This window comes from Sinocyclocheilus anshuiensis, unplaced genomic scaffold (genome assembly GCF_001515605.1).
Source record: "Sinocyclocheilus anshuiensis isolate Anshui unplaced genomic scaffold, SAMN03320099.WGS_v1.1 scaffold1135, whole genome shotgun sequence".
Classification (NCBI taxonomy): domain Eukaryota; kingdom Metazoa; phylum Chordata; class Actinopteri; order Cypriniformes; family Cyprinidae; genus Sinocyclocheilus; species Sinocyclocheilus anshuiensis.
This window is the reverse complement of record NW_015546093.1, coordinates 578,168-591,662: the sequence shown is the minus strand read 5'-3', so window position 1 is coordinate 591,662 and position 13,495 is coordinate 578,168. Positions and strand designations below refer to the sequence as shown.

At 36.8% G+C, this 13,495-nt stretch overlaps 1 protein-coding gene across 1 annotated transcript; it reads left to right on the top strand.

Annotated features, from left to right (window-relative positions):
• The first annotated feature begins 1,316 nt into the window (after nt 1-1,316).
• On the top strand, nt 1,317-7,138 carry LOC107700133 (melanopsin-A-like). Its single transcript, XM_016501669.1, has 3 exons — nt 1,317-1,495; nt 2,666-2,878; nt 6,331-7,138. Exons 1-3 carry the CDS (start codon nt 1,391-1,393, stop codon nt 6,478-6,480), a joined length of 468 nt encoding a protein of 155 aa, XP_016357155.1. The 5' UTR covers nt 1,317-1,390; the 3' UTR covers nt 6,481-7,138.
• Nucleotides 7,139-13,495: the final 6,357 nt, after the last annotated feature.

The following is a 13,495-nucleotide window of genomic DNA, read 5'->3' as shown; positions in this document are numbered from 1 at the left end:
CCTCTGTGCCTGCTGTGATTGCCAAACCATCCGCCATCCACAACCCAATCATCTATGCCATCACTCACCCCAAATACAGGTGTGATGATGCTCAACATAAACCTTTTTACAAACAGTTGTCTATTCTGTTGCGTTTTAAAAAATGATGAATATTCACGGCTATTAGTAGATGTACATTCACAGTAATTTTAACAAATGCTTACAATTATATGAATTATACTGTGACTTCACAGTGTACAGGAGCAAAAAATAACTGATATGTAATTTGGATTGTGGCAGAAAATTACCAAGCTTGCACTGATTTTTTATCAAAATCATGAAATCACACTAGTGACTTAATATTGATATTGTAAAATATTACAACAATTTAAAATAACTGTTTTCTATTATTTTCTTTTTTTTTCTTATTCTACATTCTTTTGATGGCAAAGCTTAATTTTCAACACTCCAGTCTTCAGTGTCACATGATCCTTCAGAAATAATTCTAATATGCTGATTTGGTGCTCATTTCTTATTATTAATAATGTGGAAAACAGTGTTGCATACTTTTTTTTTTAATGAATAGTACATTAATGAAGAGAGCATTTATGTGAAAAATAACTTTTTTGTAAGATTTTAAATATCTTTCTTGACACTTTTGATCAATGTAATACATCCTTGCTGGATAAAAGTATTAATTTCTTTTTAAAACAATCTTACAGAGCCCAAACTTGTAAATGGTAGTGTATTTATATATATGTTTTTTTTTTATTGTAAGAAATTTCTGTTAAATTTGGTAAAATCCTGCCAATATTTTACATTGTGCACTAAAATTGAAATACCCTGGCTGCATATTGAAGCACAGAAGCACAACCGACATCTCCGGTTTATTACACACCCTAGTTTCCAATACAAAGAGACCTGTCCAGCAAAATGAAACATTGTTGCACAAACATGCACACTGTGTGCTTCAAGGCCAGGCAGACCCAAATTGATCAGAGGTTTTGTGTACAGAGCGCAAGTACCTTGAGATGACAGAGGTAGATTCTGACCTTTAAAAGTCAGATTTACTTCAGATTGATCTGCTCTGGATGCATTGGGCCATGTGCTGCTCATAACAGATATGAAGATTAATGCCTCATGATAAAGCACCTAAATGATGAGGCCATCATTTACCCATTCTTATCGCCTGAATATTATGGGATCCTCGTGAAGGACTGATTTGAGCCATCAAGACTGGTTTTGACGTAGGGCACAATGAGCACAAAAATGCAGTTTCATTTTTCAGTGTTCCTATATCCTTCTTCACATATCACTTCTCTCTCTCAGGGCTGCCATTGCAAAGTATATACCATGTCTAGGAGTGCTGCTATGCATACCACATAGAGACCGGTTCAGCAGCAGTAGCTTTATGTCCACACGACGCTCCACTTTGACTAGCCAGTCCTCAGAGGCCAGCAGCCACCTGCACCGTGCCGGGAAGACACGCTTGTCCTCTGTGTCTGACAGCGAGTCGGTAAGGAAATACCTTAAGGCCAGAAACAAACTCTACACATGTATGTAAACCCAAATTCTGTCAGAAAAATGTGTCAGAACCAGTGTCAGAAATTAACTTGATTTTTAGGGAGAGATAATTGTCCCCTGAAATTGATTTTCAAGGGTGTTTTTTACCTTTCTGATGACATATTTTTGATTGTACTGTATAACAAAGAGCATGTGGTCATGCAAGAATAGAATATTATGCAATATATCAAATGTTAGGTAATATATACCCAACAGAGGAATTAAATGTGGAGACAATTTTAGTATCTGTGAAATTTTGGTCACTTTCAGTAGCATTTTTTGGTTAATTTCTGTCCCTGTTATTACTAATGTGATGAAAGTACTGTACGCATTGCTATAGCTGCCTGGGGACATCACCAAGAGAATTTGATAACAGACATTTGAAGGTAACTTTGGCCCATTCCGGGTTTGTTACCACCCCAGTAATGCAAGTTAAGTTTATTTAAAGGGATAGTTCATCCAAAAATGAAATTGCTGTCATCATTTACCATTTTACTTTTTTATTCTGTGGAGGATTAAAGTATGTATTTTGACAAATGTCAGTGTTTTTATTGATTGATTGATTTTATTGATTGATTTTAAATCCAGTAGAAGTCACCAAATGGTTTGGTCATCAACATTCTTCACAATAACTTATTTTGTGTTCTGAAGAAGAAATAAATGTTTAAAGTTTTGGAACAACAAGAGTGTGAGTAAATGATGACAGAGTATTATGAAATATATAAAATGTTAGATAATAAGACAACAGAGGAATCCGCCGTGGAGAAATTGATAATATCTTGGGCATTTTGGTCACTTTCAGTGGCATTTTTGGTTCAAGGTTTGATACTGGCATAGTAATGCACATAAAGTATATTTAAAGGGATAGTTTATCCAAAAATGAAAATTCTTTCATCATTTCTGTCATCAAATGTATACAGGTTTGGAACAACATGAGGGTGAGTAAATTATGACAGAATTTTCATTTTTAGGTGAAACATGGCCAAGCATTCTCGTTTGTATTGTGTACCAGTATGTTTCTGTCCGTCCTCATCCAAAAGGCCACAGCAATCTCACAGTTATTCTTATTGGATTTTTATTTAAGCTGTTTGACCAACATTCAGTGTGTGTTGTTTATGGACAGGGCTGGACGGACACAGAGGCAGATCTCTCCAGCACGAGTTCGCGCCCTGCTAGTCGTCAGGTCTCATCTGACATCCGGAAAGATTTGTCTGACTTCAAGCACAGCAGCTCTCTGAGGCTGAAGGTCAAGAGCAGAGACTCGGGTATCTTCGACAGAACCTCGGCCCAGAGTCTAGCTGAGCCAAACTTGAGCCGGACCTGTACATACATCAGCGTAAGTGAGAGTCATATCTCACCTCATTAATCAAAAGCTTTCAAGCTCACACAGCGCTCCTTGATATATGAAATTAGGAAGCCCACATTCATTTTAAATAGGAAACGATCCCATCAGATTTAAAATTCATTTGGAAATTTCATTCCATCCTTCATATCTTGAATACAGTTCACTGCCCTGGTTTCAGCCAGCGTAGTTCTGTAACAAATGAGTATTCCAAGAGTTTGCATAGTTGTGTGTGCTATTGATGCTCTTTCTGTGATTTCTTTTGACTGTTCTTTAATTAAGTTTGAGGGAGATTTGTGCTTCTTCCACGTTTTTTTTCTCTTAGATGTAGAGGAGCTATCACTTTTCTGAGATCTACACACAGCTTTTTTCGCTTTAACTCAGCAGATGAAGATGTGTTTTTTAATTCAGCCTGGTACTGGTACTGCTTAACAATAATAGATTTTCTGTTTCACTTGAATGATACATCACGAGGGAACCTTATCATTATCGAAAGTTATTATCGAAACTGTATTAAAAATACTCTGACAGAGTTTCATGCACTGCTTATTCAGTGGCATCACTACTGATTTTGCAGCACAAAGCATACAGTACAACCAAAAACATTCAGTGCAACCGGTGTACTCTATATCCCGAACAAATGTCTCCACTTCCTTCAGTGAATCATACATATACAGTGCAACCAGTGTACTCCGTTTCCTGAATGTATGACTTTTATGAGCCGATTCCTTTTAGTGAATAATAGACATACAGCACAACCAATGTAGTCCGATTCCCAAATGAATAACTCTTGTAAGCTAATTTTTAATGAATCAAACACATACAGCACAGCCAGTGCGGTCTGTTTTACAGAACGAATGACTCATATGAGCCGGTTCTTTTTAGTGAAGCAAACACATAAAGTCCAACCAGCTTAATCGGATTCTTGATTCTTATGAGCAGGCTCTTTTTAATGATATGGACAACCAGTGCAGTCCTGCATTTTGTCAGTATTATTTAATAAAAATAAATAAATGAAATATGTTACCACATTAAAAAAATTTTTAGGTTACATTTATGGCGCTTCTATAAAGAGTGTTTTTTTTAGGAATAATTGTCATTTTTAAAATTTAATATTTTATTTGAAAAAATGTTTTTTTTGTATTTCATAATTTAGCATTTAGAAATGTGTATATTAGAAATGTAATCTTTTGTATGCAGCTTTATTAGAACAAACTTGTGACACATTTTTGGATTGAGACCCACCATTTGAGAACCACTGATTTGCTTCCCTGGAGCGATTGCACAAAATAGAGAGTAATAGTCAGACAATCACTCTCTCATGTTAATGGACCAAGACAAATCCTGCTTTTATGCTTATCATTTACCAGTCAGAAGGATGTATAGTGTCACATTGTTTCTAGTTTCCAGTCACAAAAAACTTTTCTTATGAGTTTTAAAAAAACAAAAGTCAAATCAAATTGATTTGGCTCCTAAAGTTTCCTTTTGTTAATATAATGTTAAACAGGTCATGAGCCAGTAGAGCAAGTGAAAGATGTAGATGGTGCTGTGTGGGTCAGTGCTCGGGGCGTTTCTTTAAAGAGCAGACTTGAATGAGGGTCCATTACATTGAGATTAAGCCTGCTTTTATTCTCCTGCTCTAATCTGCTGGTTTTAAAGCAATAATCCCCATAAACAGAAGCTCAACCCATGTCATCAAGATGAACGGCATTAGTGTGTCCACTGGGTGGCACCTTTTGCTTTGCCCGTACACCTTCGTTTTTATTGGTCACAGCCCATTTTAAACACTAGGAGGCTTACAATATGCTAACTTAATCTGTGATTAAAGATATGAACTTTAAGAATGAGAAAGAGAAGTGTTGAACTATGCAACTATGTGAAAAACTCAATCATAAAATTCATTCCTATCTCCTCTCTCCCTCTTTCAGACGGTGAGCAACAAAGATGAGATCTCCATGACTGAGGTCAGCCTGTCCAGTTGTCTTTCGTCCTCTGTAAGTGCTCTTTTTGGAATGGAATAGTTTCTAAATGATGTTTGAGTTACAATCATTAACACAGGATGCCTGTCACTTCATGTGCTGCTGCAAATGGGAGATCCCGGTAGTTAATAACATGGAAGTGTCTGTTGTCTGGAAATGGACGTGACAGAAGGTCTGTGCATCAGGAAACCAGATTTACATGTGATTATGTAACTAAGAGAAGGAATTTATTTAAGTGAATGACACTTTATTCTACGAAGGTTAGATATAGGAAGAGAAATGATAATAATGCAACAGTCTTAGATATTCCTATCAGGACTGAAGTAGATTTCTCAGAGGAAGCTGAAAAGCTGTATTTAATTTGCTCTGTAATCTTTTTTGAGGTTGTGTGAGAGAAAACACTGATATGCTTGATTAATACGGGACTGAAATCACAAAGTCCATTTGTGAAACACAATTTTACTAAACTCTTCAGGGAACACTAGTCCCCTCCAATCAGGTCTACAGTGGTATTTCAGCCATGCAGGTCCCATGGTGGTCTACAGTATGTTCCTATTTATTAATCTTTTGTGTTATGAAGGAGCTGTTTGGTTCAACATAATAAGCATACAGGATTTAGTTAGTCACATTCTGAGGAAGAAAACAGCAATTGCTTGATCCTCAGAGAGAAGGGATACACAAATGCCAGACTTTTAAAAGTGAAACCAACCCACATGAGGTCAAATTAAGCATCCAAATTGTCTTGTGTTCAGATGCAGTGGTGTTGATCAGAGAGGCCGAGCTACACTGCCACAAAGTCACCCCAGTGTGTCATTATTATGGCTATAGCGACTGGAATGTAGCGCTGGAAGCGATGGCAGAAAGCAAACCTGTCAGTGAATGCAAACACAAACTCTAGTCCAGAGAGTTCTCAGCAGATCAAGCTGAAAAACCTTTCTGTATTGCTGAGCATCAACATGACTATGACAAGTTTTGGTTCCAATGCACTGTGGGAGTTTTCTTTGACAAGCAATTCCTATTCCTGCTTATGCACTCCCGGCCTGATCTCATTAAGTATACATATTAATAAAATAAAATGTTTATATATATTGTGACGAGCGTCCCGAAGCTTCATCAGCATCGCCCTGGAAACAAGCGAGGAGCACCTGGCCATCATCATCACAGGCTGATCGGTCACAGCTGCACCTCATCAGGCGGTGGCTACATAAGCCACGCAAGCCCTGCCATCTAGGAGATTCCTCCATGAGACTGAGCACTAACTCGCCCTCTCATTTTTCCCACAGAAAGCAGCGTGTGACCGACCAGCCCCACAGGAGCACTGCACGGACCCTCTGCACTATATTCAGCATGGGTGCATTTAATTGATCAAAAGTGACAGTAATAAAAATATTTCACAGTTGTATTACAGTTTCTTAAGCAGCACACCTGTTTTCCACTCACTAACTATCATTTCTCTGTCACATTAAGCCAAATATAGTCTCAGAGAACGATGAGAAAAGACAGTTGGCTCGGATCCCTTCCATCATTGTTACATCAGAGTCCAGCCCCTCCAGACAGCTCCCAGGTGCTTCGGTGGACGCAGCCTCTGTCACTGTGGAACCTGCTGGGATTGACTGAATACGGGCTGCACTACCACTTATTTATACTTCAGGACTCCATCTCAACAGACTCTGGATCATCTGACTTATCCCTTCCTCCTTTTTGTCTCATTTACACAGGGCTCAAAAATTAACCTGCTTGCAGTCACAACTGACATCTGAAGTGTCATTATTGTTGTACTTTTGCCTGTTTTGAGGTGGAAAATGGGCAACCACAGGCTACAGGGTAAACGGTCTTTATTTTTTTACAAGAGGACACCCTTTAAGGCTTCTTTTAGTGGTGTGGAGATGATCCTCTCCTCTCAGGGATGAATATATGACAGTTCTGTGGGAAAAGCAGCAATCAGTGTCTCAGTTATGGATTGACACTGCTCAGAATATGTATTCAGATACATCCATCCCTGCTTCATCCATACAAAGGTTGTGGTGTAGACCATAGGAATAAACAGTTCCCTGTGCCTGCACAAGATAAAAAATAACACATGATGTGACATGAATATTCAAACGCCTAGTTTTTACATAGCCAGAAATTTTGGTCAATGAAATGTAGAGCCCTGTCTACAGGTGTAATCACTCTAGGACAGAAATGTGGATCTTTTAATGTTTCTTTCAAGGTAAAGTGTGTAATTTTGTTATGTACGTACGTTAAAATGTTTTAATTGTAATGGCTGATAAATGATAAAAATCAGTCATTCTAAACGATTAAAGTGAATTTAGGAATCATAACAATGTGCAGTCTAAAAATATATGTTAATTTTCAGATTTGATAAAGATTACATTTATCAAGGCTTTAAACAGATTGACTTTACCTTTGCTGTTATCCAATAACTATAAATCACTAATATTGGGAGATAAATATGGTACAGATTGTTTTGCAACTCTAATTTTAAAATTAAATACAAAATTAAACAGTTCAGTTTTAAGTTTTAGGTATTCCCACCAACATCATAATAGATCAAGCACATTGAGAACCAATTACATCTTTCTTGCTGCTGATTGAATAAATTTGTAGATTTTCATTTTGTAGATTTTTTTTCCAACACTGTATGGCCAATACATATATTTGTATATAAATTATTGAATGTTAATATGGACGTGTGCTCAACAAATGCTCTTGACTGTATGATTTGTCATGCTTTTGTGTTGTTGCCATGTTTCTCTATCCACATGTGAATATTCCCAATGGTTGTGATTTACCTGCATGCTTTCTCAATGTAAAATAGGCTCCTTTGTTTTTAAATGATTCTCACTTTCCATGCAGGCTACAATAACAACAAAACCCACATAAATGTGAAAAATTGTCTTTTAAATTCAAATGACTGGTCTCAGAGCCTGTGGCTCTAATGAACTGTAGATGCAGATTTACCTGTCTGCTGAATTTCAGAGATGCTTTGGTGGGATTAATATGCCAGCATCTGGGAGTCCTTAGGGATTAGAGGGGAAACGCTTTTAACAAGATTAGTTTTGGGAAAGTGCTCAGCCAGAACGCTCCATTGCTTTTAAAGGCTGCTGTGTTCTCAAAGTTGCATACACGTTCTCAGATAATGGTCTCTGAAGCAGTTCAAATGCACTGTCACTCTCTCTGTCTCTCGTGAGAGATATGTTTACCTTTCTATTTTGAGGTAAATGTGCTTCATAGATGAATTTATGATGTACTATATGGGGTGGGTTCGCATATTTATTGATGTTGCCAGAATGTTCACCTGATTAGCATCTCCTCATTTAGCAGTGACACACGTTTAGCAGTGAACACATACTGTATATCCAGCCACTCACAGTTATCATGTAGGTCAATAGTGTGTCTGCTGACTTGCGTGTGATTTGTTGTTTGGACGACGTTGAGTGACATAATCAAGTGCTATATGAATGATAAGTAAACTTGTCAGCAAAAAGCACCGGGTCATACATTTGATTAGTGATAACATTGTCATGTCCTCATTGCCCTTTCCTTTCCTGTTGTCTTGACTAGTTTTGATGTTGGCCCCAAATTATGTTAATATGTGCCTGGTACAATTCATACAGTATTTTTTTTACTGTTTACCAATGCACCTGAAAATGGTGGATGAATTTTGAAAATGTTCAGACCTTAAATATTTCTCACTGCTCATAAAAATTAATTGGCATAATTTTTAATTAAAGCAACAGTAAATATATATTTTTTAACCTTAAAATTTTTTCCCACGTTTCCCCAAATGTCTGTTCTGAGAGTATATTAGTTTGGTGAGCGGGTACAAATTCTGTGAAAAGGGTGGACACCGCTAACAAAAATGTTTTTTTTTTTTATGAACGTTTTTTTCTTCGTTGTGCGAAATGTTAAGGGAACATTTCAATTGATCATTTTGCAAGCATTATAGGAACGTTACTTCTGAAAGTTCTCTGAAAGTTTTGTACAAGTAGCAACATTAAAAAAACGTTTAAAAACATTCCATGAATGATATACAAATAATATTTTTGTGCTAACATTTTGTGAACATTGTTAAAGACGAGATGAAACTGAACAAACATTCTGTTAACGTTACTGGAAGAACGTTTGTTAATCAACTTTGAGAGAACCTTGTCAGAATGTTAGCCAAAGTTCTGAGAATGTTCCTTGTTAGCTCTGAGTGCCCTACAGCAGCAAACAAATGCCTGTGTACAACTATCTACAGTAATTACATTATATATATAGGACAGTGAATTCCAGTGGCTCCAACAGTGAATGTAGGGGGCTCCAAAGTCACACAAATACACAAAACTACTTACAGTAGCTTTAAATAATGGAACTATTTTGCTGGTTTTTGTATTTTAATTGTGATAAACAGTGCAGGCCTGTCACAAAAACATGAAAGCCCATTGTGACAAACGTTCATATGTTTTGGGGGTGAAAAATCATCCTAGATAAACTTGTGGCTTTATGATTTTTGCATTTTAATTTAAACCATTTGCGGAGAGTAAACCAAAGTGTGTATGACTCAGGTTGTGGGTTAGGAAGCCCAAACACCCAGCAGGTTCCACTGATCAAACCACAGCTATCAATTCATATAGTCCTCACCTCAGCAGCCTCTCTAACATGGAAAGAGACAGAAATCATTATGTAGGCTTGCAAATGTATTCTAGTCAAGTGGTCCAGATTAAGTAACGAGTGGCTGTTAGGCAGAGGTGCTGATGGCTGCCGTCTGGTGTTTTGCACCTCAGGGCACAGTAAGACCTCATTCATTAGCCCAGATTAATACCACAAACTCCCTTTCTGAAGCTTTCTGTTTATATTCATCCATTTATTTTTCATTGAACTACTAAACATTTATTTTTTCTCACTCTGTTTGGATCAATACTAAAACTGAAGGTTCAGCGGTTAAAAAAAATGAAAAAAGTAAAAAAGCTATTTTTCCCCATAAACCATAGACTTCCCAATGGTCTGGAAAAAGCCTTGAACAGCATTTAACTATGTATGTAAGCAGTTGGTTATGGCTCTGCATTAATGTAAGATTAAGTCTGTCAGACTCCTACAATGAGTTCTGAACAAGGTCACCAGCCCCTGGAGAGAAGATTAAAAAGTGTACACTACATGCTATTGACTTTTTCCTTTGTTGCAATTTATAATAGAGTATAGCCTGGACTCTCTGACCTAAATTGTGACCCTGGACCACAAAACCAGTCTTAAGTCGCTGGGGTATATTTGTAGCAATAGCCAAAAATACATTGTATGGGTCAAAATTATTGATTTTTCTTTTAGGCCAAAAATCATTAGGATATGAAGTAAAGATCATGTTTCATGAAGATATTTTGTAAATTTCCTACTGTAAATATATTAAACTTAATTTTTGATTAGTAATGTGCATTGCTAAGAACTTCATTTGGACAAATTTAAAGGCAATTTTCTCAATATTTTGATTTTTTTTTTTTTTTGCACCCTCAGATTCTAGATTTTCAAATAGTTGTATCTCGGCCAAATATATCCTATCCTAACAAACCATACATCAATGGAAAGCTTATTTATTCAGCTTTCAGGTGATGTATAAATCTCAATTTAGAAAAATTGACCCTTATGACTGGTTTTGTGGTCCAGGGTCACAATTAGAGATGATCTGAGTATCTCTGCTGACCTTATGTTGGGGTTGCTGCAAAACAATATTTAATGGTTCTAGCATTGGTATTTAAAATGTATTTATATTTCTTTACATATTGTTTTTCCTAATCAGTAAATCTTGTGTGATGCTACTGTGTTTTCTTCACAACTGTTCTTCATGCACATTTTGAATGGCCAAAAGCATAAAAATCTTAATCCATCGTGCAATGAATGTGTGATTTCACTTTAATTTATTGGAGGATGTATTTGAGTGATTTATAATGTTAATAAATATTAAATTCTAATGAGTATTATGAGTTATGCTTGCATGTAAAATCTATAGTTATGCTTTTTGGTTTTCAGGAATTTGAAATTATGTAAAATGTGCAATCTAGGTCAAAATACAGGGTTTTGTGGTCTTTTGATGTTCTGCATTAAAGAACAAGACAGGTAGTTGACAATCCATACAGTACATTGGCTACTTGGCAATTCAATTGTCAGACTGATAAAAGTGACTGATATAGTAAAGCTTGTTAGATATATAAAGTTACACTTCTGTCACTTCTGTAGTATTGTTGTATCTGTGACCCAGTGTAACAAATGGTCGATGACAGGAGAGAAACCATCTGCAGGTGTTACATGATAATAATCTTTGGATACAGTAAGCCCTGCGATAACACAGATGTTCAGAATAAACTTTATTAGGTTGTCATGGCTGTTTTTGACCAATTTCCTGAAAAAAATTGGGTTACACTTTATTTTAAGGTGTCCTTGTTACAGTGTAATTATACATTTAAGTACTGAGTAATATTAATTAACTACATGTACTATATGTTAGGGTTAGGATTAGGGTTACTTGCATGTAATTATGCATTATTAATTGTTATTATAATAGTAAGTACATGTAACGCGTAACAAGGACACCTTCAAATAAAGTGTTACCAAAAACTGCATTATAAATAGCACATATTTTAGAACCAGACAAGACCAAATACTCGTTGCTTTTGTAAACCTGTAAAACGGTTTTGTCCTTTCAGCTTTAGCACTTCAAATGCCTATGTTACTTCAATAGAATTTGGTTGTGAAAAATTCATCAAATAAATTCTGCAGTAATAGGTCCGTCATTCATTAAATGGAATGGGAAAGGTTAATGCAGAAGTGGTCACACTAACAAGTGTGAACAGAAGTGGTCACACTAACAAGTGTGAATTTGAATCTATTTTTTTAGATTGAAAAAAATCTACTATGTCACAGTGGATAAATACAGAGAGGAAAGTTAATTTATGGCTGAGGGTGAGCTTTACTTTTTTACTTAGAGCTGCATTGTTCGTAATAATAGCTGTTGTGTGTGTCATTATGTAACATGATGGCGCTTTCTATACTTGTCACTCTAAAGAATAAGAGTGGCAGGATTCAATCAGAATGACCTGGCTAAATTATACCCGTGATCCTTCACAGAATACATGAATGGTGAAAGGTGGATGTTCTGTTATCCTCACTGATAGTGTGTGCCTTTCAACCCACTTGATGACAACAACATGGGATCAGGATGAGATTTTCTTTCATTCTTCTTACTCTAGGGGACTGATTGGTTGTAGTTTACTTCATCAATATAAATATCTACTCATTTTGAATATGTTCATTCTCCCCTCTGAATCCAACAGAGGGGCTGTAGTGTATTTCAGTGCAGCGTAAAGCCATAATGAATATGCAAAGCTCCTAATCTATTTGGATCAAGGCCACTGAAGACCCAAAATGATCTCATCATGAAACCCAACTTCAGGAACTTGCACAAAACAGATGCAACAAAACAATAAAACTAATCTGGAGAAGAGATCTCCAAAAAGAGCAAATGACACCACCTTGCCCAAACTTCTCTCCTTGCTCATTTATGCTTCTCTCCCCTCTCCCCCAACAGGCTTTACTGAAAGTTCACTAAGAATTTCTAAATACCACATATGATGTATCTTGTGAATCTGTTGTTCCCTTTCAGTCGGTCACTCTCGACGTCACGTCGGATGACCGACGAATTGGGATCTCGCTTAGAGAGACCAATCTACTTCGAGTGTAAACTAAATGAGCCACTCCCTCCCCCGGAGGAGGGCCGGGCGGAGAATCTTTTGTTTAAAAGCAAATACTCGACAAAAGAGCAATCTCTTCTATCTCTGGGTCGCCTGAGGCGGCTTGCAAAAACCACTCCAGAGAGTCCATATAGTAGACCCTGTTGAGTTCCTCCGTCCCCTCGGCAGCCAGACATGGAGGAGCGTCCGGCGCCAGGCCTTCACTCGTTTCCCTCCTTCAGGGAACGAGGGTTACCATACGTAACCGAGACGTTTTTCCCTTCATGTTTAGTATAATTGTAAAGGCCTCGGTGCGATTGATAAAATTGTCTCAATTTCACAGCAGTCACTTATATTATGATAAAGATTGAAAACTTTGGAAGAATTCTGTTCTGCTGCTGAGGGGTGTCTCTCCCCCAGGGTCTGGTAAGAATGATGTAAGTATAGACTAAGTCAGTATTGAAAGTATGGGATGTCCAGAATAATCAAATATCTAAATTAATACATAATCGATATTTGTGATCAGTTTTTAATTAGAAATACAGCCTAAATTTAATGTTCACTTGAAAATTGGAGTCAGAACTAGACTAAAATTTAAACTTTGTCCTGATAAATTAAGTGAACTTCCAGATGCGCAAGAAAAATACCTACATTCATTATACCTTCGCCCATGCCGTTGGATTCCGTCGTTGGGCCAATTGGGTGGACTTTACAAGGTCAAGGTTTTGCTGGTTAGAATGGTCTAATTAGGTGACACAACTTCACCATCTAGCTATAACAAATACCAAATTAATACTTAATATCTAGCAAATGTTAAAGGCTGTTAATTTGAACTTTCTGTTTATCAAAGACTCCTGAAAAAAAAACGCAATTCACAATTTCCATTAAAATATTGGACTTTTAACATTGATAATAATAAAAAATGTTTT